This window comes from Muntiacus reevesi, chromosome 16 (assembly GCF_963930625.1).
Source record: "Muntiacus reevesi chromosome 16, mMunRee1.1, whole genome shotgun sequence".
NCBI classification, from domain to species: Eukaryota; Metazoa; Chordata; class Mammalia; order Artiodactyla; family Cervidae; genus Muntiacus; species Muntiacus reevesi.
This window is the reverse complement of record NC_089264.1, coordinates 22,629,882-22,657,551: the sequence shown is the minus strand read 5'-3', so window position 1 is coordinate 22,657,551 and position 27,670 is coordinate 22,629,882. Positions and strand designations below refer to the sequence as shown.

Sequence of the window (27,670 nt, the reverse complement as noted above, 5' to 3'; positions counted from 1 at the left end):
TAAACTTATGTTAATACAAAGTTAATAGTCTACTAAGTGTGGCAAAGTAGATCCAGTAAAAACTTTTAAGTGAAGTGAAAGTTGCTCAGTCATGTCTGACTGTTTGCAACCCCATGGACTATACAGTCCACGGAATTCTCCAGGCCAGAATACTGGAGTGGGTAGCCTTTCCCTTCTCCAGGGGATCTTCCCAACCCAGGAATCAAATTCTTTACCAACTGAGCCACAAGGGAAGCCCAAACTTTTAAGTACACTTGTCTTCATGGTATTATATTTATTAAACATACTGAGTTGGGTGCAATTAGCCCCTTTATATCAATTTTCTCTTCTCAAAAGGAGAAATCTACTTCCCTAGAATAATGGTGAAGAATATATAAGATACTGTGTGTATCTCACATTTTTCCACTCAATTACCATTTTCTACAGGAGTCAGCAAATAGAGGAACAGCAGGCCAAAAAATTATGAAGAATCATTAAATCTAGGAACAAGATCAGGAAATAATATTTTATCTTGCAAAAACTACAAAGAGTTTATACACACAACTCTTCCAGTATATGTGTGTGTGTATATATATATATATATACACATATATACATGTATATACACACATTCATATATATATATATATACACACACATATATATATAAAATCTAGAAGTAATTTATCCCAAATTGTGATTAAAATAGTTTACATTTGAAATCAGACATTAGCATTAGGGAGGCATTCCCTACAAGCTACCCTAAAATGTAATCGATTAAAACTATTCACTGACATATGGATATTAAAATAATAGAGGTACTGAAGAAAGACTAATATTTAAGAAACAGATCAGCACAGCAAATGGAATATTTTTTAAAGGTAATATTTCAATGTGTTCCTTGAAACAAATACACTTCTGATAGAAAAAAAGGAAATGTTTCAGCTAAAAGAGTTTTACCAAAACACAACACAGTCACAGTGATTCCCTCATTTTGGAGTTCAACAGGCAGTGTTCTAATTGGTAATTACACTATAATTAATTTGTAAATAATTGCTTGGCCTATGAGACCTTCACAATGACCAATCCAGAAGTGGGCATATGATCCAATAAGAATCTTTTGAGAGAGATCATATGGATTCTGATGGATGCTGGGTCAGACCTATTCCAAGAACTCTAGTGAAAGGACCAAGTCAGTCTGGATTTCCTGGTAGGTACCTCTGCTCCAACATGGAAAAAGCCTGCATGCTTATAAAGCTAACTAAGAGGAAAGCATCCCAGAGGGATAAAGAGGAAAACCACACCTCTTTTATATCTCTTTACATGCGTGTTTAAAGCCAAATCTATCCCTTGGACTTCTAGTTGTAAGACAAGCTATTTTTGATGTTTTTTTAAATGTTATTTGCTATCAAATGACTCTTATCCAATACCATAGACATAACGTGTACTTCCATGTCCACCAGTGAGCTATGTGATCCAAACTGTGATTCCATTTTCTCACTTATATGTTACCAGTGATAAGGCTTATAAACAACTCCAGGACAGCAGCTCTACAGAAGCAAGCATGTCCAGACACATTTATTTTTTATATACCTTAACTAAAATAAAAAGCAAACACACAAGTCCTTCAGGACAAATGATTTAGAGTCACAACTTTTTAAAAAGTAGACAAAGTTCAGAAACCATACACATTTGAAAAAACAAACACAACAGCATTTCATAGGTAAATTACATAGTTCTGGGTGTCACTTGGCACGCACTATTACATCACTAGGGCTTCCCAGGTCACACTAGTGGTAAAGAACCTGCCTGCCAATGCAGGAGACATAAGAAAGACAGGTTCGATCCCTGGGTTGGGAAGATCCCCTGGAGAAGGGCATGGCAAACCACTCTAGCATTCTTGCCTGGAGAAGCCCATGGACAGAGGAGCCTGGAAGGCTTCAGTCCACGTGGTCCCAAAAAGTTGACAAGACTGAAGTAATTTAGCACGTACACACACACGTTACTTACACCACTAAGGCAAGGAAAAGCAATCCTCATCCTAAAGACTTAAAAATTTCAACAACAAGGACCAAAGAGTCCATCAATGAGAACAACTGTCACTCTATCTTCAGTGTTAAGAGGAAAATTTTTTTCAAATTTCTAGGTCTAAACTTGGTTCTGCAACAAGCTAACTATAAAAGGATGAAGAAGCAGGATTCATTTGGTGTTTTCATCTGGCATGAAATGAGGGAACCCTTCCAAGGATACTGAGTACCAGCGAACAACCCCCCCACCCACCCACAAGATGGGAACAACAGGAAAACAAAGAGGAGCAGCTTGGTACCAACGCTGCACAAAACTGCAAAGATAAGAGCGAGGAAATTTAACTGCGCTCAGGACACGAGAACGTTGAAAAGTCAAATGACAGAGTCCAAGTGCCAACAGAAAGGTGTTTTTAGTAGCAGTACTGTGAAGAAAGGGGAAAAAAACAGGCCAACGAAAAAGGCAGCTGTTGCAACAGAGAGTGTCTTAACTGCAAAGGCCATTTATAGTCATTTCCCCTGCAGAAGGTTGGCACTTTCCCCCAAGCCTGATTAAGAATAAGGAATTCTTGTTTCATTTGTCCTTTAATACTCTGACCCAGAATCTTGTCAAATGAACTCTTTTGAACATATTTGGACTTTCAGGTGAAATGTTAAATAAATAATAGTCACTCTCTTCACATAGTGATTTTTTTCTGTGCAAACAAAAACATGCCTAAACTTGCCCATAGAAAATAGACGCCATATTTATTCCAAATGCATGCAATCACTGTGATAGAGAAGTAATCTATTTTGTTGATATCAAAACTTTAAAGAGATAGAAAAATGGGCACAAAAATACTCAGTGTTCCTATTACATTATTTTTTGCCACACTTGACATATATATGTATTTATGTAAATAAAATACATTTAATTAATGAGAAAAGTATCCAAAATAAGTAAAAATAAAATACGCATTTCTCATTACAGCACTAAAACCTTCACATTTCAGCCACAATTTTGTAGTCTGTAAAACAAAGGGCCTGGGCTAAACCACAACCTTCACGTCCCTCTAGTGTTGTTCAGTCACTAAGTGATATCTGACTCTTCGCTACCCCATGAACTGCAGCCTGCCGGGCTCCTCTGACCTTCACTATCTCCCAGAATTTGCTCCGATTCATGTCCATTGAGTCAGTGATGCCATCCAAAAATCTCATCCTCTGCCGCTCTTAGGGCTTCCCCTGTGGCTCAGCTGGTAAAAAATCTACCTGCGATGCAGAAGACCTGGGTTTGATCCCTGGGTTGGGAAGATCTCCTGGAGAAGGGAAAGGTTGCCCACTCCAGTACTCTGGCCTGGAGAATTCGGTGGACTATATAGTTCATGGAGTCGCAAAGAGTCAGACACTACTGAGCGACTTTCACTTTCACTACTGCTCTTAAAGAATCCATATTTGGGCTGATTCATGTCAATGTATGACAAAACCCACTGCAACGTTGTGAAGTAATTAGCCTCCAACTAATAAAAATAAATGAAAAAAAAAAGAATCCATATTTGATGGTCCTAATACTCCAATAACACAGGCCTACCATGAATGCCTTCTAATCTGTCTACCACATTCCTCTATGCCTAAAGCCATTCGCCAAATGAAACCAAACAACAAAATGCAATTAATACAGTGAATGGCTATAAAAATATTCAAACATGCAACCGCAGGGTTTTTGGAAAATCAATTAGTTTAAAGACTAAAATCTGAATTTCATCAGTGCCTCATATTCAAGGCTCAGCTGGTAAAGAATCCGCCTGCAATGCTGGAGACCTGGGTTCGATCCCTGGGTTGGAAAGATCCTCTGGAGAAGGGAAACGCTAGCCCACTCCAGTATTCTGGCCTAGAGAATTGCATGAACTGTACGGTCCATGGGGTTGCAAAGAGTCGGACATGACTGAGCAATTTTCACTCACTTCATATTCAAGGAACATAAAGTACTTCAACAAACTAAGGTTAACTGTATCTATGTGACAAGTGTTACAAACCACTCCCCCTTCAGTCAAGGTCAGACTGATTAACCCACTCTCCCAACATAACATACATTCAGAATACATACATTTCTGAACACAATGTCCTTGATCTAATCAGGGATTTCCCCAAACAAAAATCTCATTTTAATCTGAAGAATCTCTCAAATACTAAAACCTTGAGGGTAAGGATCGGTTGTTGCTATTCAGTTGCTAAGTCACGTCTGATTCTTTGAGACCTCATGAACTGTAGCACATCAGGCTCCCCATCCTTCACCATATCCTGGAAGGATCTACACTATAATATAAAAGCCGCCTTTTCTCTTTGAGGTATGGAAAATGTAATAATCATAATATTATCAGCAAATACAAAGCACTTCAAAGTGTTTTATACATATATTAATTCATCTACTCACCACGACAATTCTATAGGTAGATGCTAGCATTATCCTGTTTTACAGATTTACAAAACAAAAAATAAGGCACATAATTAACCTGCCCCATGTCACATAGCAAACAAGCAACAGAGCTAGGATTCCATGAGGGTAGTTTGGCTCCAGATGCTCCAGTATTTTGGTCATCTGATGTGAACAGACAACTCATTGGAAAAGTGTCTGATGCTGGGAAAGACTGAGGGCAGAAGGAGAAGAGGGCATCAGAGGATGAGACAGCTGGAGGGCACCATGGAGTGGACATGAACTTGGGCAAACTCCAGGAGATGGTGAGGGACAGGGCGGCCTGGCGTGCTGTAGTCCATGGGGTCGCAAAGAGTCGGAGACAACTGGGCGACTGACCAATACCAATAACCAGACTCCAAACCACTCCACCGTCTGCAATTCAGGGTAAGGAGTGCATAATCACTGCAGTTCTCTGCACTGTTACATTCCCTTCAACTACTTTGTTCATTTGGCTGCATTTACTAAGCACTCAGTGAAGGCAATGGCACCCCACTCCAGTACTCTTGTCTGGAAAATCCCATGGACAGAGGAGCCTGGTGGGCTGCAGTCCATGTGGTTGCAAAGAGTCAGACATGACTGAGTGACTTCACTTTCACTTTTCACTTTCATGCATTGGAGAAGGAAATGGCAACCCACTCCAGTGTTCTTGCCTGGAGAATCCCAGGGATGGCGGAGCCTGGTGGGCTGCCGTCTATGGGGTCGCACAGAGTCAGACACGACTGAAGCGACTTAGCAGCAGCAGCAGCAGTAACTGCAGTTGAACGAACAGAATACATGTCTGGAATTGAAGTCATTGAATTAAAGAAAAGCACATATCCATATACATGCACAGGCAGCAAACTTAGGAGCAAACTAAAATACACAGACTCCTATCCAGTGTAATCTCATAAATTTATTTAATGACTCTTAGCCCAGTTTTTATTCATTTGTTATTCCACAATCCCTGCCTCCCTCTAATTCTTCACCTGAAGGAAAGGATGGGGGGGGGGGGGGGGTTGGGGAGAGGAAAAAAAAAAGAAATTTTGGCAACATTTTCATTCCCTAGCACCAAAGAAGAAGAACAGTGAGGAAGTTCAGTCCTGCATAAAAGGGAATTATTTTCTATAGCATTATCAATGAATTACCATCACCAAAAAGATCGAGTGTAAGCCAAAAATATCTTTCATTTTCAATTCTCATTTATATTGATAGTATCATTTTCTATATGTGATTTACAAGATGAAATGTTTTAGAGTTCTGTGGCTGAAACAGAATGGAAAGATACTGTAGTCCTATTAAAGCAGGGCATTCTGAAGCGTGGCCAAAGTTAAGAATCACCAGGAGACTTAGAAACAAAAACAAACTGATGCTGGGGCCTCACCTCGAGAATCTAATTTAATTGGTCAGCAGGAAGACTAGGCTTTGGTAGCTTTAAACATTTTCCAGGAGATTCTATGTACATCCATGCTCAGGAGGCACTGTTTACACGCTATCTGGGGCTTCTTGAACTTTAATAAGGATTTAGATCACTTGAGGGTCTATTCAAAATGCAGACTGGTTCAAAAGCTCTGAGGTATGGCCTGAGAGTCTGTATTTCTACCGTGCTTCCGGGTAATGCTGATCCTGCTGCTCTATGGACTTAACACTTTGGGGCGGGAACCTTCTTTCCCTTCATCAATATATATAATAATCAGTATTAAAAATGAGAAGATGTGGAAAAGATATTACAGTTGAAGGCAGTGTAGAATATTTCACTTATAAAGATAAACATTTTTAGAAAGCAATTTGAACCCACATGAAATGATTATAGAACATGGTGTTGCTGTGAACTGAACGAGTTAACACACATGAAGTACAAGAGGCTATCCTAGTCCAGGATCAGTACTCAATAATTATTAGCTATTTCATCACCATTTTACTAACAAATGAATAGCAATGGTGACTACCCATATCAAGAAAACCAAATGAAGATATATAACTCATTTTCTAAGAAAACATGTCTTTCATTTGTTCACAGTGTTTAGATCAGGACATTCTCTCCTATACTGAGGCCATTTGGTATAGAGATAAAACATTTGCCCCAGAGTCAAAATTTGACATTTGACAAAATGATGTCTTTGTAACACGTCAACAAGGAAAAAGTCAAGAAAAAAAGAACTTAAATATAAAGCAAAGGTAGTGAAGTCAGAATATCTCCACGATCAAGTGAGTTAAGTACCTGAGGGTTAAATGCCCTCTTCTCTCAACTTCTACATATATTTGAAATTTTTCAAAATAATTTTTAAGTGTTCTACTTTTGAATCTCATCCTCACCATTAGCTCTGTGATCATGAACAAATTATTTAACTTCTCTGATCTCAGACTACTCTTTAGCAGAACAGCTTTCCACATTAACCACCTGATAAGCTTTATCATGGGGATTAAAGGAAACAACATAGAGACAAATGTAATTTTAATCCAAATGGGCCAAATTTAAAGAGAAGCAAAAAGAATGGCAAAGTGTTTCTAAAACAGAAATAGGCGGGTCTATGACAACTGAAGGTGGTGCGCCATCACTTAGTCATTCCATCCTTTATATTATCTTGTTCTTAACATTATGGACCAAACTCCATCATAAAGAGCAACAAGTGACACATAATGAATTCTCTAGAATGCCATATCCTGAAATATATGCATAAAAAGGTTTCTTACAGATGACATAAATCAACTAAGGATGACCTATAGACAAATATCACGTCTAACTGCTCACTACTGCTCTCACTAGAAGTACTGCGGCTTTTTCTCCCACTCATTACCTTCACTTATGAAAATTTCTGGACAGCAGCTGGGGACAGTAGTTCACGAGGAAAGTAGTACCTTGAGCACATGCCAAATAATCAAAAGCAAAATATCACTCCTCGTTCTGTCTCTTCACAGGACACAAGTTCAAATAAGAACAGATGGTGGTACCTTTATTATGTCTAACATAACTGCAACATAATTACATAAACATTTTAAAATGTACATTACTGGACACAATTCCATCATTCCATAAATAAATCAAATCATTCACAAAACCTCATAGTGACAAAATTTATAAAGAAGTAAAGTGTGTAACTTCACAATACACAGTTTAGTATAAGAGTGAAAGGGAAAATTTATTTAAATAATGAAGATATAGTAAGCAATTTATGCACATTTTCATTTTCAAAAGAATATGCAGAAATAATACTACACCAAGTCTCATTCATGTCCTTTCCAACTGAATTCTAATCAAATGTTGTCACTAAAAGAGACTCCAAGGATCATGCCTCTCCTGCATAAGAAAAAATTCTAAAGCCTGGAATACACCGCAAATATGCTGGCCTCCTTCCTCAGTTCAAGAAAGAACAAAACAATAAAGTGTCAGAAGCTGTACTTTCTAGGGGAATTCTCAAAAGAAGCACTCTATATTAATCTTCTACTTTACAATTTCACTCTTAAGACACAACTAGAACCACATTTTTTTTAAAAAAGTAACCAAGCACATTTCTTCCATATTTTTCACATTGTTGATATATGGAATGAATGGAACGCTTACTCACTGGTTATTTTACCTAGATTTTCCTATCTAGATAAAGACTTACCTGATATTTTTCTTATACTAATAACATTCAAATTATCTCTATGTGCAGTAATAAACACTAGGCATAATCATATCTCAGTATCATTTTCTTAAAAAGTAAAACTTATTTCAGGCATGGTCTGGCTCAAGGATTAAAATAAACACACACAGCAGGAAAACTGTAATGTATATTCTGTTTTTCAGGACATGAAATATATATATATATGTGTGCATATATACATGTATATATATACACATACACACACACATATATGAAACAAGAACTGTCAATGAAACATCCTTGGTGTACTCCCTGCTAAGAATTAAGGTTATTTAATTTTTTTTCTATGTGTTAACACCTTAAAACAACCACCCCAGAAAAAGTCATATTTCAAGTCCAAGGTTCATAAAAATGTCACAGGGAGGAAAAAAGAGAGGAAAGAAAATATGAAACCAAGTTGAATCCAGCAGGGAAGAAACTTTCCCACATACAAAGGCATTAGCCATGAAGCAAGGGGCACTGAGAGGCCCCGGTGTGAAATTAGAGCTCCCTGAATTTACACTTAGGCCATCAGTTAGTCTGCTTCATCTCTGGTTCTGGCTGAGCCTGTGACCCGAACTATTTCACCTGCAGGACTTATCACAGCTGAATCTGGTCTAACCAGATTCAGCTAGATCAGAAATGTGTTCAGCAATCATATGAACAAAGAAATAAATTTCTCTAATCACTTGTCTCAGAGATGCATTAAAATTCTGAATCTGAATCATCATCCTTTTAAGTAATTACATCAGTTTAAAAGTGTAACTAGACTAGTCCCGAGCATTCGTCATAGTACAGAATGGCAATGAGCAGTAAATGAAAAATTCTGATCTCAAAACAATTCGCATTTGCATCTAAAATGCTACAATGAAACCACATGACTCCCTCCTCAAAATGTTTCATGTGACGTTTCCTTGAAGTGGCTTTCACTTTAGCTATGTGTGGCTTCCTTTATTTGCTTTAGTGACAAAAATATGAAAATGAATATAAAGAAGCAAAGACTCTACAACCAGCACTAAACTTTTTTTTTTATAGTTTTAATCTAGAGAAAAAAACTCAAGCTCTAATAAAAGGTACCTTCTTTATAGAATTCACAGTTAGCACTTCTTTTATGTTTTAGATTAGTTTGTCTTGCAACACCATGATAAGGTCAGTAATAGCCAAGTAAATTCTGGTTAATAGTCCCCATTCTTTGTGAGTATCAGCTGCATATTTCTAAAAAGGAAGTAGATATATTTGCCCCATAAGACAGCTACATTTTTCTCCCATAGGAAAGGCCAATGATGTTCCACTAAAGTGATTTTCAGCAGTAAACAATATTTTATATAAAAACAAAGCCTTGCTTTTCATCAATTCATTGATACCACCTAATGGATTTGGCCTTGAGTACATGTCAACTCAGTGTCCTGGTGCAAAAAGCCCAGGATCTGGAGTCCAAAAGCCTGTTCCAACCACTGTGAGTCACTACATGACCCTGGAAAAGAACCGACGCTCCCCTGGCCTCACAGTGATAACAAGGTTAGAGCTAGCTAATGCACATGTGGGGCATATACAGTATTATTCCTAACATTTTCAGAATAGAAAGCTCAAAAGTATATAAATTCACTTTATTATTTATCTACTTTGAGCAAGATTCTACAGGAAAACAAAGCAGCTAACAGATTAAAAAGGTGTTTTCTTCAAATGTAATCATGTGAAATAATATATTACAAGACATATGCCATTAATAAACACACCAACTCTCCAATCATTATCCCAGGGAAATTCATGCCTCCTTCAAATGACAAAGAACTAAAATAAGTCTCAGAGTAGGCAAAGGCATCGGAAAAAAATTTTTTATCATTCTAAATACATTTATAGAAAAATACATCAATTAGGTAACCAAAAGGTCAAGGAGAACAATTACACAAGAATCTCTGTTTTTTCTTTTTAATAGAAGCCACAACTTCCTTATTAACACAGGTGGGATTTTTTCCCATGTTATATATGCAGAACCTAAAATAAATTTGTGAACTCAATCATCCAAACTGACTGGCTCCAAAAATTCATTTGGTTGCCAGGCTTATTAGATAGAGGCCCTGGCAAATTTACTAAGGACATAACTTGGGACAAATAACTAAAAAGAAGAGGTGAAAGAATCCATATGTTTCAATGACAGATCAAAAAGGTTAGAACCAGAGAACAAGATGAGCAAGATTAAACCAAATTATGGTGTGTTACTTTAAACTTTGTGCTTAGAATTGTATAAAATAATCACAATATCAAGAGTAACGGAGACCTGGCTTCTGTATTTATAAGAAAATGCCTGAGAAGAGGGATAAGGAAGTCAGGGACTCCATAAGTCAAGGCTACCAGAAAAAGTAACCCAACTGGGTCTACATTAATTAAAAGTATGAGATTAGGGGCGAAAAAAAAGGTCACTAACATCGTCACATTTTAGTGATGATCAGGTATAGCTTTTCCAGTCAATGTGTTTGTTGAAGGGGGGAAAAAAAGATTAATTATGTGCCAGGCATCATGCTAAGCCTAGGGAGATGAAGTGAATACATTCTTGCCCATGAAGATTTCACAGTTAAAGAGAAAGTTGTGCTGTGAGTATTTGTGACACCCTTTGAGTTCAAAGTACAAGAGGCAGCATAGACAGCTACGCCTGAGCGGATCCGGAAAATAGTTTTACACAAAAGAAGGACACAGTAATGAGCGACAGGGCTCGGTGCCGAGGTAGAATAAAGAGAAAGCCATGGAAGGTACTACTGGGAGTTTTAAGTCATTCAGCTTAGTTCCATCAACTTTATACAGACCAAACACTGACACACACACAGAATACATGTATGAATACAAAATATTCTCCCTGTTCCCAAGAACTTACATTGTAATAAACTGAAGAGACTTAAAATAAGTTCAATACAATATGGCATAGGCTATATTACAAATATTTTCAATATTCAGGCAATAAGGGTCAAATTCCATAATATAAAGAGTTCTTACAATTCAGTCAAGAAAAGGTCACCAATCATATATGTGGTTAGCAGAATCAGATATTCACTTTTAATTGATCACTCTAGTGATAATGTCAGAGAGAGGACAAGTTTGAAAGCAAAGAGACTAATGTTGGGAGGATACAGCAGCAATGGGTAGAGTATTTAAAAGATCTGAACTGAATAACAGACTCAATTAACTGGAGAGACGGTGGTCACACCACCCAGGGTAAAAAACACGGGAGAGCAAATAACCCCCTTTATTTTCATCCTTACCCATCCACAGCAACTGCTGCAAATCAGGTTTGAGCGAAAGACCCAGAAAAAGACTAGGTTGCAAACACAGATGTGTTACTCATCAGCCTAGAAGCCAGAGTAAATCCTATGTGTGTAAGGGGGTAAGACTGCCTGGAAGAACTTTTAAAGGGATAAAAGAACATCAACACTTAGGACTCAATAAAGACGAGCTGACAAACAAGTCAGAGGAGGAGATCCATGACAGACAATGAGGACAACGTCTCAGGAAGAAAGAGGCGACCCACTGTGTCAAATATCAGACAGACCAGCATTGGGACAGTCACTGGTGACCTCTGTCAACAGCTTCAGAGGGATGGCAGAGGCCGCCCATCTACAACGGACCTGACCGTGGTTAGGAGGCGAGCAAGTCTTTGCCTTAATACCGGCTACTTCTAGAAGAACACCACTGCGCTTTCCAGGGAGCTGTCCAACAATAAAATAACAATACCTCACAACTCCTGAGCGTTCTTTCTAAGCAGGCAGTGGGGTAGGCATTTCACACACAATTCCTCTCAGTCACTACCACCTTCAAAATCAGTATTACTGTTTCCACTTTTTTAGTAAGAAAAAATGGGTTCAGGATGATTGCAGAAATTCCCCATGAACACACAGCCAGCACATGGAGAAAGGAGGATTGAAATGAAGGTTCTGTCAAACCATACACCTCCTTCCACACTTTGATTATGCCTCCCCATCATTGGAAACTGGAGGAAGGGATGTGTTAACCATTTAACAGGGAGGTCCTTTTTTTTGGAAGATGGTTGAAATAGTTGACTTTTAAAGACACTTCCACCTTCAATAGCCCATGATTCTCTCACATACTTCACTCACAGGTATAATAGCTACAATAGCTACAGAATTCCAGATCTAAACGTTCAACACTTCTTTAGCAGCACTTTTTATGCTATCTTTATTTTAAAATAAAACCACATCTTAACAATGTTCTCATTATACTACACATAGAAAATTAATATTAATTTATTTTTGCCAAAAAATGAAAGTATAGTCTATGAAGACAGTTAATCACTCCCTTTTCTGCACTCCACAGCATGCCACATCTTCTGCTATTAAAGTAATTACAACTTACATTGTGACTTGCTTTCACACCCACTGCTGGAGAGTAACCTTCAAAGATTGTCTACTTTATTTTAAGCCCTGAGAACACAACACAGAGGCAGGGGCACTACAACTCTGAGGTTTGCATGGATAGAATGGAAGGATGGATAAGGAGACGAACTGCTTGGTAAGTGAAGGAAATAATAATTTTTAACAGCCAGTTTACACTCAATAATGCATTATTTAATCTATTTACCAACTGGGAGATTTAAAATGAGTCATACTTGAAGGAAGCAGTATGGAAAATTGAGTGATACAAGCGGCATGAGATATGGATTTAAAAAGAGAAATGAATGTTCACTCTCAAAAAGGCTCCTGAAATACAGAATTTTTCCTGGATTCAGTATCACCCAAAGGCAAAAAAAAGTCAATTCACTAAATTATTTTTTAAAGATCAGTTACTTTTGAAACCTCTATCAAAGAAGACCAATCTTATCCTCAATAAATAATTAATCATGGAATTTCAGGTGTGGCCCACGGGAAATGTTCGAGGAGAAAAAGCTTCACAGGGCACTTTGAAATCACTCCAAAAGTGTCTACCTCAATGTTTCAAGACCTATTCAGTCTACCGATCTGTCTGGCAAAGGTCTGTTCTCTAACCTCAAGTCTCAGACTTTTTTCCTACCAAGAGTCATATGACATGACATTCACTTGAACCAAACACTAGCATGAGTGAATCTATGTTCTAATAAGCTATGCTCGAAAATGTTCATGGAAACAAAGGCAAACATTGTCACAGCTTACACGGATGTCTGATCTCCACTGTGATTAAAGGCATATCGGCAGGATCAAGAGGACTGCAAGCTATGCAAATACCCACCGTGACAGCTGCAGCTCCATCCCTTCTTCTCCCGCATGAGGAAACACATCAGAATGCAAGTGAAAGTAACATTTTTAGGTTGAACTTGAATCCACCCTGGTGTATATATAGATGTTTCAAAGTATGTCATTTGCAAACTTCTGTAGGTTATCGGTAGCTGTTAATACCTCACAGCTGAGTGTAACACAGACCTGTGTTGTGACACCACAGTTGGAAGCCACTGGCCTCTTTTAGGCCTCAGTGAAACTTAAACTAGTTATCAAATTACAATCAGACTCCCTGGGTTAGCCAAATTCAATGGCCTTAGGAGCTGTTTATCAACAACTTTGAAAGACTGAGTGCCAGAAGTCAGAGCAGGCAGGAGATGCAGGTTTGGGCTCTGGTCAAGCGGGGTGCTGAGCAGCCTTCATGGTGTGATATGAAAAGTAAACAAGGAACTTGGCCTGTCCTCAATGACCCCACTAAACCACCATGGTGTCAGGCTATCATGCTGTCTTTAGTACCTGCCTGTATCCCAAATAAAAGCAAGCAAAATACAAGCAATGCCTCCAGAAAATCACTGTTAAAATGCACCTGCTGTCAGGCTTTCTGGAAAGCTCCTACTTCAGAGCAGATTTAGTATTTGATAGCTTAACGCTGGGGGTACAGCGGGACTGAGAAAAGATACAAGTGAAGGAAATTTCAGTGGGAAAGGGCAGGAGACGGACAGCATTCCGACCACGGTGGTCCTCACCCAGACAAGGGCCATCATGGGATGGATGCCAGACTGGGGCCCCTCAGGGAAGGACTTGAGCTCCAAGAAGTTTAAAGGTTAGCACAGGGGCACAGAGGGCAAGAACAGTGAAGCAACCCAGCCCATGGTGCTGAAGGTTCCACAGGAGGAAGTCAGCCAAGATGAATCTTTGCTCACTTCTCCAGTTTCAAGAGGCCCTGACAACTTGATGTGGTTTTATAAGAAGGTTACTGCGATGGGGAAAAGCCCAGAAACCATGCCACGTGGGAAAAAGCTAGAAGACTTAAGAACATGAAAGCCGTTTTTAATATCAAATAAACTCTTTTGTAAAGGAGAGAAAAGATTCATTTTATCGAACTCTGTAGGGCAAAGCTAGGAACGATGAACATATACTTAAGAGCATCAGACCAACGTCAAAATCAGGAAACATTCCGGTGAGCGGGAACTCTTAGGAGGTTGGGAGCTCTTTCTCACTAGACTTGCTCCCAAGGCATTGGGAAACAATCCCACAGGGAGTCCTGAGCCAGATCTCTGGGGCACTTTCCAACTCGAAGAGTCCGATTTGTTCATTTTTGTTAGGTTCAGACTTGAGCAAGTATGACAGATTAAAAAGTCTCCCGTCCCCCATCCCCATTCACAATCAGAGGACTGGCTCCAGGCCAAAAGGGAGTTAGATTTCCAAGGTTTCTTCTAACTCCAAATACCCATAATTAGACTTAGATCTCATTTACAGTCAAAAAAATGAAGGTCATGTAGTGTCTCCATTCAGAAGATCGCCACAATCCATGCCAGTGTTAAATGTCCTTAATTGGTTAAAAAAACAAAAATCACCTGAATCCCCAGTGCTTCCGAACAGCATTTTCTCGAATCCACTTGAAAGTGGTGATGGATAACATCTGAGTGTGATGTCAGATGTAGAAACTGTAGAAAGAGACTTTTTAATATGTGAAATCTATAATTAAATCACCACTCAACCTCTTCAAGACTGAAGAATCCCAGTTCCTGTTGTATTTAAAATCCTTTAATCACTGGTAGGGGATCTCTTTTATTTTTTTTCCCCCAACATATTCCAAATTTTCCACATGTTTCTAGAAGTGTCTGTGCAGTGAGACAGCACCCGTGTAGCATGTGGACCATTCTACAGAGGTGAAAACAAGAGTGATTCCCTCCTGGCTGCTAAATGTGAATGGGCAAAGGTTGACGATGATGAGGCTGTTCTGTAGGAAACTACAGTTTCCCTAGTCTGCAACTCCTTGACAGAAAAGTATTTCTGTCAGACATTAAGTCCTGGCTCAGAAACCAGAGCCTGGAAAGCCCTGGCTGGCCTGCCTTAATGTGGAGCCATATGACCAAGTCTGGGATGGTGCAGATCCACCCATGGTCCTCCACAAGGGCCCTCGGAGAGCAGGCGCCTCCTCAGACTGCCGCCTTGCTGACATGGGTCCCAAAGCCACACGTTTCTCAAAGGCTTCACCATGCAGAGATGCCGTCAGGAGAGCCGACTCACGAGGAGCCTGTGTTCCGGACCTGAAAGAGCCTTTCTTATTATCACACAGACATCTCGTATCTGGGCCTGCAGTACGTTTTACGTCTCTGTTTTGACTCCAAAATGTATTAACTTTTATTCATCAGGATTTGCACGTTTCTTGAAGTAAGCAATACAACTGTGAAGTGAACCCTGGGTCTCCCCAATGCCTGTCACAATAGTTCACCCCTCAACCTGGCATCATCACCAACCTCCCCCCACGAAAAAATATCACCTGTCTTTGAGTAAATCAACCTATACACCCTCTGACTGACACGGACTCACTGAAAACCAAGCACTCCCTGGGTAAGCCACCCCTGCCTGCAGCTTCTGCTAGCTGGCTACTGCACAGAAATCATGGGACCCCACTAGGAAACAGAGCATTTCAAAACTCATCTGAAAAACCCCTTCTACAGGACTGGCACTTACAAATCAAGAAACTCCTCATGCTCATGAGTCACCCATGGTTTAAGATCCACAAAAAAAATTTCAAAATAGAAAAGAACCCTATAATTCAAAATTTTACATCCCTCTTATCCTTGATCTATTATTTCATTTATTTAACAATCTAGGGCAGGCTAATGATACAAAAATAAATGGAACCAAGCCCCAGTCTTCCGGGTTCTCCACTTCCTTCGGAGGAGAGGCAGACAAACTAACCATCACAGCAACATGCTATAGTCAAGGGGTCCACTGTGAAAATGAAGGGACTCAGTCCCTTCACTACTCCAGCTCAAGGTATCAGGAGATGTGGGTCCCACAGGAGGTAGCATTTGAACTAAAGCTGAAATCATGAGAATTAAATAATCAGAACTGCTATCATGCCAAGAGTCAGACCCACACAGAGAAGGTATGCATGTACTTTATTAGCATTAAGTATACATAGCAGACCAACAATGCCAGGTTTAATAATAAAAAGAAATGTAATTCCTTTGTGGAAAAAAAAAAAAAAAAAATTGTAACACAAACGTGAAGCCCTGACTCAGGTTCTATTATTTTAAGAGACTATACTATGCTTTTAATTTAATTTGATAAAAATGGTATAGCTCACAAGATGTTTAAACACAAATGTTAAAGGATGGCGTAAAGTCCACTTAGGAGAATATAAGAAGTCAGAAGAATTAGTCACCTTTTACCATCTCATAGCCTGTATATCTTCCCACTAGATAGCAGCAAGTGACGCTGCAGGGGCCATAGCAGGGCAGGAAATTATATTGAAGAGGGCTGCATTACTGGATTACAAAAGCTTTAGAGAAAATGATAAATTGAGATGCAAACAAAGGAAGAGGATTTTACTTTGTTTTGGTTTGGATTTTTTATGTCTTGCTTCTGTTTTGTTTTTGTTGTCATGAAATTTGCCAGGTCATTTTTCTCTTCATGCCCATGCCTGGACAATAATTAAAACATATAAATCACCCAATAAATCAAACACTGAGAGATTAACATATCTTTTCTCACTTGTCAGAAATCAGTCAGGCTAAAGAGAAATATAGCAGAAACTGAAAGAAAGCTTTCAAGTTAATATGCTAAGTTGAAAAGGATTTTAGCCTTTTAAACTCAGCTGGCATAAAGCCAGTCCAAATGACCAAACAACAAAACTGCCCTCAATCTAATTGTGTCACCTTAGTAATGCCTTCTTCTAGTCCATTCCCTGATGTGGCTGGAGAAGGAAGCATTCCAATCAACCAGGCAGAACCATTTACATTGAATCAGAATTTATATAATAAACTCAATATAAACATATAATATGTCTCCATTTATGGCTTCTGGAGGCACCTGTTAATTTTGCATTGCCCAAATCATTCAACAAGAATTTATTCACTGCATAAAGAGCAAGGCATTGAGCTTGGCACTATTGGTTCAATGACCATATTTTTCAAACTAAAACCTTGAATATATATTTTAACAAATCACTTTATATAACTTCCAAGTAAATGCAACAACTTGGGAGACATAGTTTAGATACTGACATACTATAATTTCCAAAACATCCTAATACTACATGTAGACAACTGAACATTTAAATCAGAAGCAGTTGCTCCTCCCAAAAAGAAAAATGAGAGCTACACAGTCACCAAAGTCTTTAACCCTTAGAATCCTGGAACTGACAGGAATTGTTTTTAATTTAACTGCATATGAATAAAACATTCTCTCTGAATATCAACCATTATTCTTCTGGTTTCACAACTGTAGCAAGTATCTGAAATTGACAAACACTGAATGAAAGGTAGAATGTCATAATCTCCAGGCAGCTGTTAACATAAATCTCTGATTTCTACTCATTTTTCTCTTTTGCAGAGACATGCAGAATTTCCAGCTGCAAGGGATAAATGTTCGTAGAGTCAGATAGACCATCTTTTAAAATAGAGTTGACTCTGTTTTGCTGTCAGGCAAAATAACAGACTAGGGAAATAAAAAGAAAAACACAAGGTTCTATTCTTCTTTATAATGGTCTCGAAAGGAATCCATCCAATTCCATAAACAGCATTTTAATAACTGATAACTGCTTCCTCAGAGCTTATTTATATATTTTTAAATACCTGCATATGCATTTGTGAAATGGATTTGAAGTTCGGCAATAGGTCTGCCTCTTGAGAAATCTGTTTGCAGGCCAGGAAGCAACAGTTAGAACTGGACATGGAACAAGAGACTGGTTCCAAATAGGGAAAGGAGTATGTCAAGGCTGTATATTGTCACCCTGCTTATTATATACAGAGTATATCATGCAAAATGCTGGGCTGGAAGAAGCAAAAGCTGGAATCAAGATTGCTGGGAGAAATATCAGTAACTTCAGATATGCAGATGACATCACCCTATGGCAGAAAGTGAAGAAGAACTAAACAGCCTCTTGAAAGTGAAACAAGAGAGTGAAAAAGTGGGCTAAAAGCTCAACATTCAGACAACTAAGATCATGACATCTGGTCCTAGCACTTCATGGCAAATAGATGGGGAAATAGTGGAAACAATGGCAGATTTTATTTTGGGGGCTCCAAAATCACTGCAGATGGTGATTGCAGCCACGAAATTAAAAGACATTTACTCCTTGGAAGGAAAGTTACGACCAACCTCAACATCATATTAAAAAGCAGAGACATTACTTTGACAACAAAGGTTTGTCTAGTCAAGGTTATGGTTTTTCCAGTAGTCATGTATGGATGTGAGTTGGACTATAAAGAAAGCTGAGCACCAAAGAAATGACGCTTTTGAACTGTGGTGTTGGAGAAGACTCTTGAGAGTCTCTTGGACTGCAAGGAGACCCAACCAGTCCATCCTAAAGGAGATCAGTCCTGGGTGTTCATTGGAAGGACTGATGTTGAAGCTGAAACTCCAAAATTCCGGCCATCTGATGCAAAGAACTGACTCATTTGAAAAAACCCTAATGCTGAGAAAGATTGAAGGCGGGAGGAGAAAGGGTTGACAGAGGATGAGATGGTTGGATGGCATCACCTACTCAATAGAAATGAGCTTGAGTAAACTCCGGGAGTTGGTGACGGACAGTGAGGCCTGGCATGTTGCATCCATGGGGTCACAAAAAGTCGGATACGACTGAGCGACTGAAATGAACTAATAGGTCTAAGTCCTCAAGTTGATAGTCCATCTGTTTTAAGCAATTATTCAGAATCCCTCACCATGGAAGAATATAAAATTTTTTATTTGATTTCTTATATAAAATATAATTGATAGCTTATCAATGAATACAGCCTGTATGAATACAGGAGATGGAAATATTATAAAATAAAATGGGTTTAAAATGCTGAAAATGCAAAGACTACTAAAGACAGTCTACAAACTGAAACACTGTTTCAGTATACATCATTTCCACTTGACTGTATTTTTAAAAAGTAGTAGAACACCTAAGAAGCAATGGTTCCTATTTTCACTTGAGCTCTCTCTAGAAATTAACTAAATCCTCAAACCAGAATAACAACATGGGTTGTTATCTGTAGTTCAGACAAAGAGTCTTACAATAACACTTTTCAAAATAAAAGTATAAAAAATGCCTTAACAGGAAAGTATGCTATTTCTGTTTCCAAGTACGTATTTACAAGAATAGGAAACAATGTTTAACAAAGTTTTCCTTTTATTTAACCTCCTGCCAAGATCAAACCAGATTATAACATTTATCATCAAAATTTAAATTTCTGCTAAACATAGAGATCAAAAGCTTCTAATAAAACTATTTTATATAGTCCGTAATTCAGTAAAGAAAACTTTGAAACAAAATGTGACATCCTAGGTATTGCTAAAAGAAGTAACAGTTTCAAACAGATGCTCAAGAGAAAAGAGACTCTTTGCCAAAGGGAAGAATTTGCTTACACTTACCTCCATTCTAGTCCCACCTGTGACCAACCATTCTATCTTTTCTGTCTCCATTTCTTCAACTATAAAATGTCACATGAGCTACCACTGTAGACCCAAGGCATTCATAGATTTCAGTATTAACCGTTCTGACTATTCTTGAGTGACCCTGAAAATACATTATTAACACACTGTCATTTGTAATTCTGTGTCAGCAGTGTCTGAACTGCGATTCCCAGGTGAGTGAATCAAGGGTTGTAACCTTCCCAGCTCTCTATTCCCATTTCATGATCCTCTGTTCTCACAAGTGACTGATGAATACAATGCTGCCTCTTTACATATAGGACTATCCTATGACGTTATAACACATAACAGTGGAATTATAGGAAGCTGGAACTCAAAATCTCACTGAACTCCTCTTAAACATCAAGAGAATGTGACTCTAGAAAGTTGCTGAAAAAATTAACAGAATGATTTTCTAGTTTTTATCTAAGTCCAATATCATGAATCACCATTTTTTTACATTTCTAGAAGTGCCCAATATTTACACTAAAGTTTCAAAATGGTAATTTAACTGGATTTGCTTAAAGGAGAGTAGGTCTAGAAAAATACTGTTTTCCAAGGAGGTCACTCTAAATGGATTCTTTATTTGGTTTCATAATCAGTTTCAACTTTACACATGGCTGCCACAGAAAAGATAAGGAAAAGCATAAGAGGCCAATTATAAAAATTACAAATGCACACTATATCAGTCATAGTTCATCTCCAAAATTACAAATAATAACACATTGTAAATAAATAGATTTTACAAGACATATTTCTAAACTAATATAAACAAATGTTAAAGTAAACCTGAAACTAGATTCTAAGGTGTTTGCTTTTTTTTCACATTTTAACTGGATGTCTTACTATAGATTGTTCTTTAAAGCAGAGGCTCTTCCCACAGTTCCCAAAAAACTATTATTTTTTTAAATGTTAATTCTTCTAACTGATGGCACTTTAGCGTCACTGGAATTTCCCAGAATCCTGGCTGCAACTGTTGCCTTAAGCCTTAAGTTTACAAAATGTTTTCAAAATAATGCACTTGTGTTATGTTTACTTTATAGTAGAAATCCTGAAAGGATTAATGAATAGATCAATCTAATAGCAGTTAATGGCATTAATTTGCATGCTGTTCACTAAGTCCTGATAAGAATTTGTTCTCTATTTATTTTCTATGCCCAAATCATGTTGCTTATAGTATTAATTACATCAGCAGACCCCTTTCTTCACATCCATCCAGTGCCGATGTAAACTCCAGCCACCAAACAAGGAAATTTAGTCAAAGTTTCAATTAGTGACACTGAATTAATGCAGTTTTACTAAATTCAAACAGAAAACCAAATACATGGAAAAACTCAACTGATTTTAACAAACATCAGTAAAATAAAGTCACAATGAGCTCTTCCTGCCACACAGCAAAGAAATGACATTATTTAATATTCCAAGAACCAAACATGACAGTTATCACTGATATAGCATATTTTTGTTTTCTTTAATTAAGTAATATTACCAGCCTCTCTCAGCTAGAAACACTAGTGGCATGAATCCCTACTTACTTAATATTCTACTTAGCGACAATTGTCTTGCTTACAAGATATTAGATATCTTTCCAGAATTTCTCTACCTGTACTTTGCCTGCACAAATACTATATAAGCTGACAATACACAGAAAGACAGCTCTGATTTTGGGGGGGTTTTGTTTTGTTTTGTTTTTTGCAAGAGTCAGAGGCAACCTGGCACAAAGCAGAAGAGTTTCCAATCTAAGGGTTTTGAGAAATTCCCCAAAACACCTCTCAGGAACTGACCCCTCAGCAACCTGCCACAGTATCTGGAATGTCTACCACTCAAGCAATCTGGATTAAGAGAAAAGGCTCATGACAAAATACCTGAAGATGGGAAGAGAGGAAAGGGCAAGAGATGGAACAAGGCAGCAGACTCAACACGTGCAGGTCAATTTCCTCCACATGTTTAACAAAGTCCCACAGACCACTGGGAATGTTAGGGCCACAGAACAAGAGTTAAAGGCAGGACCAGGCAGAGAGACATGAAGGGAAGCTAGAGTTTGGAACGAGGCCCATGGAGCTCCAGTGAAGAGAAAAACCACACAAAGGGGAGTAATGGGGGGACAGGGAAACAGTTATTCTTCTACTTATTGCCCTTTGTCTTTTGCCTTATAATTATACAATGTTTTCTTTTTAAAAATATCAAAACAATAAATGGACCAAGTTACTCTGATTTCCAACAAATGGCACTACCAAGATGTTTCCTCTGAATTTTTATACTTTGCACTGTTTTTATTCCAAGAACAGTCAAAATAAAACCGTTCCAGTTTAGCTAGATGAAGTAACTTTCTTTCTGATGTTATCTAAATGAACGCTTTCCCTCTCCCATGCTGCCATTCCCTTCCATTTTTTAGGTTTACAAACTGACCACCATGTGTGAACACCTTCAAGAAGATGCTGAGTATCTGGAAAATTACACAACTGAGGCTAAAACTCAGTCTCCCTACCTTTCTAAAGTTCTATTTTGGAAACACAAATCAAGAAAGCTGTCACATCATCGCATTACTACAAACAAAACCACAAGCACAGCTTTATTTGTAAGTAGCCGTCTAATATACAATAAAAGTCAGATCACAGTAATGAAGATAACTATAAACAAATGCCATGGCCTGCCACAATAATAATGATCCAAGTTCTTATTCCCATGTGTGAGTAAATATTATCCATACTTCTTAAAATGAAAAAATGCTTATGGAACACAAAAATTTCCCTTGCCTACATTAAAAAAATGAGTCAATCTCAGATCACTGAGATAAAGTCTAACAAAATTTAAAGTCATGGCTTCATGGTTTCACGAATTATATCTTATCAAATTTTTTAAGTGTGAAAAATCTTTTGGTAAGTTAATCTGCTTTCCATTCTAAAAATGTGTACTTTCTACTTGCTAAGTATATACACATATATTCATGTGGAAATGCTATGTCATAGAAGACTGATAATCAAAACAGATTATTATCTCAATTAATTGTAAAACTCATAGGTATGACAAAATGTTAAAGCCAACTTTCAATAACACCTCTTAAGCCAACAGTAAAAAGTCTATAAGAAAGCATAAGAGGAATAGCAGTAGTATTTCCAACTTAAAATCAGGATTCATCAATAAAACTTTTTCATTAAACAAAATTTTCACAAAATTTCACGCCAAAATCCCTATCAAAACATATGCAAAATTAACTTTTTCATTTTGAGTCTATTATACTGATCCACATTTCAGTTCTGCAAAAACATGTAAACTAAATTTTTTTAATTATGGGTGGTCGTGTGTATGTATAATGAAAAACCATTTCTGATAAAATGTATACAATATATTACTGTAAAAAAGCAAGACAGAATAACCATGGAATGGTTGAATGCTCTCTTTCACATAAACTGTTAAAGACACTGAGCCAGAATGTATGAACAATTATTTTCACAATCTTCACTTGATGACAATTTTACAATTACATTAAGAAGCCACACTTTGTGACTTAAAACAGAGAACTGATCTTCTGTGTGCACATATGAGTGTTTCCTAATTGCTGACACATTTACTGCTGTCATTGTAAGCTTTATATCAAGTGTTTTGAGAAAAGGTAATCTCAACATACAGACTGGAGTTACACCTAAACTTCACACCTTAGGGAGATAGTTGTTATTCTCTGCTATTTCAGCAAAAGGTCTTAATTTTTTTAAAATGTCAACATAGGCCCTTAACACAAAACATAGTTCTTCTGAATGAATTTGAATTGACTGTTTACATGAGAATCCATGCCTGCAGAAAGAGTAGTTGTGCATCTGCAGACCTATTTCAAGTCATTTTGGCAGAGATACTACCTACTTATTTTGATGGGTCTATGAATACTGCACTGAAGCAGGAATGATTCTAATAGAATCAAAACAAGACAAGACACACACACAGCACTTAAAAACAAACAAACAACAACAACAACAAAAACTAAGCAAACCTGAGTGGATGCATGAACATTTCTGAAGTCTCAGAAGGACTCAGGCATCATGCATGGTTTTTAGACTGCTGGATTACTTCACCTAAGTGTTCATGGTGCACATGACTTCTCTGCCTTGCATTCCAGTTGCATGCTCAGGCCACATTAGATACTATCTCTGTTCTACACACAACACAGAGGCACACACACACTCGCTCTCTATACCAGCCCGAGCTGTTCCCAATTTCAGAGGCCCGCTCAGCGTGTAGCCCATGCCCATCCCTTCTCTGCTCAGTCCTGACCCCAGGAGTGTAGGGACGCTTACATTAAGTAGGGATACTACCCAAACCTGGTATATCTGCTCTGTTGCTTCATCCTTCCAGAATGCATAGCATGGTTCCTTCTCCACTCCACGAGTACAACGGAGATGACGGGTTCCCGGGTGCGAGAGAGGAGACCACTACTTGCCCCCTTCCACATCCCAGGCATCCCGGCTTCTCTCCTCCAAAAACTCCAGAGCCACTGCCGCCTGGAGTCTGTGATCCCGGGGAGGGGGAGAAGAGCCAATGATAGGAATCAAATAGCCCGTTCAGAAGCGGGTGCCAGGGGCACGGAAGGAGCGAGCCGGGTGAAGTTACCAGCACCGGGGAGGTGTGCTTCGGCCGGCACCGTTCGAGAGCAATGACAGGTCGGCGGGGGAAGGCTGGGGGCGGCGAGGGAGGCTGGGGAGCAGCTTTTCCTGTCTTCCCCAGGGCCTGGCGGGGAATCCCGGGGCTGCGGCGGCGGCGGCGGGGCTCGCGGGTCGTCCCCCGCCTCCCACGCCCCCGGCGCGTGCCCTCCGCCGCCCCCTCTGTGCGGCCGCTCCCGCCCCGCGCGGAAGGAAGCGCCGGGCTCCCCCCACGCTCTCCCGCTCTCTCGCGAGTCCTGTGCAGGCCCTTTGCGGGGGGAGGGGAGGGGGAGGGGGCGCAGGGGGAATTGCTGCAATAGAGCGCCGAGAGAACCCGGCCCGGGCGAGGCCGGCGGTGGAAAGCCACGGCCACATAAAAATGCCATATTAATTTTTTAAAAGCCATAAATCACCCCTCCCTCTGCAAACGAAAACCATAAACCCGATCCCATGCAAGCCCGCCAGCAGCCACCCACTTCCTATTTCTGTCACAGCAGCTACACCCTGCCAGCAACCAACCCCCCTCCCCGGGCGCCCCCTCCCGCCACCGCCACCCCCGCCCCTCGGCTCAGCCATTTGCCAACTGACGCCCCCGTAAATACAAATGCCCCAAGTGGGGCTGGGTGGGAAGCGTGGGGGAAGGGCGCGCCAGAGAGGGGGGATTTGAGGGTTGCACAATATCCTAGAAGGTCCGCGGCTGGAGCGAGGAGAGAACCCTAGGCTGGGGGAGGGGAGGCGAGCCTCCCGGGTGCCTGCGGCACACGGTGCACCCAGGCGATCGCAGCGCGCCGCTTACCTTTCACCACCCTGTCGGTCGTCGACAACTTGGGATCAATTGCCTTGGGCTCGGACATCTCCAGCCGCCGGGGGACAGCGACGCGCTGCTCGTCCGTCCTACTGCACACCCCGACCGGACAGGCGGGCCAGACACTCAACGCCGCCGCCGCCGCCGCTGCCGCCGCGCTGCAAACCGCTTGGCTGGAGGTTCTGGGCTCTGAGCTGGCTTTAAAGTTACTGCCTTCTCCGCGCGTCCCTCCTCCTCCTCCTCCTCCTCCGCCGCCGCCGCCGCCTTCACTCCTCCTCCGCCGCCGCCAGCCCTGCCGACTCTGCTCCGGGCTGCGCGTGTGTGGTGGTTATTTATTTATTTTCTAAGCACGCCTCTCGGTTCTTCTTTTATTCTTGGGGGAAGGGGGATGGGGTGGGGAAGCGCACACACGAGCACCCACCCTGGCACAGAGATCGGGCACCGCGGAATGGAGCCCCAAGCGCGCACACTGCTGGGATTAAGACCGATCACATGGGGAGGGCCGGGGGCGAGGAAGGAGAGGCAGGGCCGCCGATGTCAGTGCCACTAGCCGCGCCTCGGCGTCCCCGGCGGCGGAGAGGCGGCCGCCGCTGCTGCTGCTGCTGCTGCTGCCGCCGCTGCTTCCCCACACCGAGCGCCGCTGCTGATCAGCGGCCGCCGGAGACGTCCCGCCGCCTCGCTCGCCCGCGCTTGCCTCTGCCTCCCCGCGCCGCTCCTTCACTCACACAGGCACAGCCACGGAGCTCGGCAGACTCAGTCCCCGGCGCAACCTACCCTCCGCCGCCACCGCCGCCTCGGCCGCCGCCGCCGCCGCCGCTGCCGCCACCGCTCCCGCCTCCGCCTCCTCCCCTTCCTCCTCCCGGCCCCCGCCTCCAGCGCCGAAGCAGCCTCCTCCTCCCCGCGGAGCCCGCCCCCTGCTGCCACCGACGTTGAAGCTTTGGGCGCTCATTGGATAGCGTGAGCGTCACTCACTGCCAGCGGCGCCCTCCCCTCTGGCCCCGCCTCCCGCTCCTCCTCGTCGTCCCCGCCCCTCGCTCTGTTTTCTCCGGGCTGCCAGTTCGGCGGGCCTGCTGCTTCCACCGCCCAGTCCCCCGCTCAGGTGTCACTGTTGCTGGCAGCCCGGGATTAGGGAAGGAGAAATGGGCAGGGGGTCGCGGCTGGGAGGAGAGAGGCTCTGCCGTGCCACCCCCCTAGCCCCATTTGGCCTCCTTCCCTGGACCGCGCACACACACACCCCGCGCCGCTTTGGCAACCGTGCCTTGCCGGCTTGGGTTAAGCCGCAGTGTGAGTAGCCAAGTGCGGAGGGTGTCTCCGGGTGTGTGCGTGCGTGGCCCGCGGGAGGGCAAGAAGGGAGGAGGCGAAGAGAGCAGGGAAGGGGGTGGGGGTGAGAGGCGGCCGAGGAAGGGCGGAGGAAGGAAGAGCGCGAGGAGCTCCGGAGCCGCCTCACAGCTGCTGTCGCTGCCGCAGCTGTCCGGAGAGAATAGCCGAAACGGCGACGAATCAACAACTTACCTTGGGGAGACGGGCTCCGCTGTGATGGGTGTACTGCCTGTTTTGCTGTTGGGGCTTTTGTGGGCGGCTGGGGAGGGGTGTCGTGATTATTAATGTTTCCCACCCCTGCATCCACACCTTTGGTGGCGGGGGCCCGCTTCGAGCGTCTCCGGCCGGGGACGTGGCGGGGCGCGGGAGCGGGCCGCGCACTGAGGATGGGGACGAGAGGACACGCGACCCCGGGCAACTCTTGAGTTTCCTGGGGTAGTAGCCCTAGGCGGGGGAAGGCGCGGGGGAGAGAAACGTCGGAGAGGGTCGCCTATTTTTACTGTTGACACTGACTGGTCAGGACTGGTGACACGACAGCCGCCTTGCCAACTCCAGTGCATCATCTGATACCCACTTGGTGCTCCTAATACCTGCAAGGCACTGCAGCCCAAGGCGGGTCCCCATTCTGCTGTCCTCGCGTTGGAAGGAGTGTGAAAGAGAGAATGGGAAGCTGAAGAGTGACTGTGACCCAAATGTTCCCTTCTGGCCTGCTAATGAGGAGCAGCTTTCCCTCAGCAAGAAGGTCACCTCGCCACAGCCCATCTCCCCAACCAACCTCAGCCCTAAGGACCGAGGACCAGCAGAGGCCGGGAACAAGGATTAAAGTTCAAACTCGAAGTTTTAGAAATTGGCTGATGACCCGAGTGTGGCTTCAGCAGTGTGGCCTGCAAGGAATAGAAGCTCACAGTTGGAGGTTAGGTGAGCCTCCTGGGGGTCTTTTTAGCCAAAGGCCATGTCCCTGGCTCAGAGAGACTGCCACTGGGTCCAAATTCTTGTGCCCAATTCACAACTCTAAGATTGTTATGT

General features: G+C 41.5%; 1 protein-coding gene across 3 annotated transcripts in view; it reads right to left on the bottom strand.

Moving 5' to 3' along the window:
* Nucleotides 1–25,546, bottom strand: part of PPP3CA (protein phosphatase 3 catalytic subunit alpha) — a 312,598-nt gene extending 287,052 nt beyond the window's left edge. Inside the window, exon 1 of one of the 3 annotated variants that reach the window (XM_065907021.1) lies at nucleotides 25,316–25,546. In XM_065907021.1, the coding sequence (XP_065763093.1) occupies nucleotides 25,316–25,373 (58 nt within the window). In that variant the 5' untranslated portion in view covers nucleotides 25,374–25,546. Of the gene's footprint in view, nucleotides 1–14,832; nucleotides 14,876–25,315 lie in introns of those variants that run through there. The other 2 variants (XM_065907022.1, XM_065907023.1) reach the window with 2 other exon arrangements.
* Nucleotides 25,547–27,670: the final 2,124 nt, after the last annotated feature.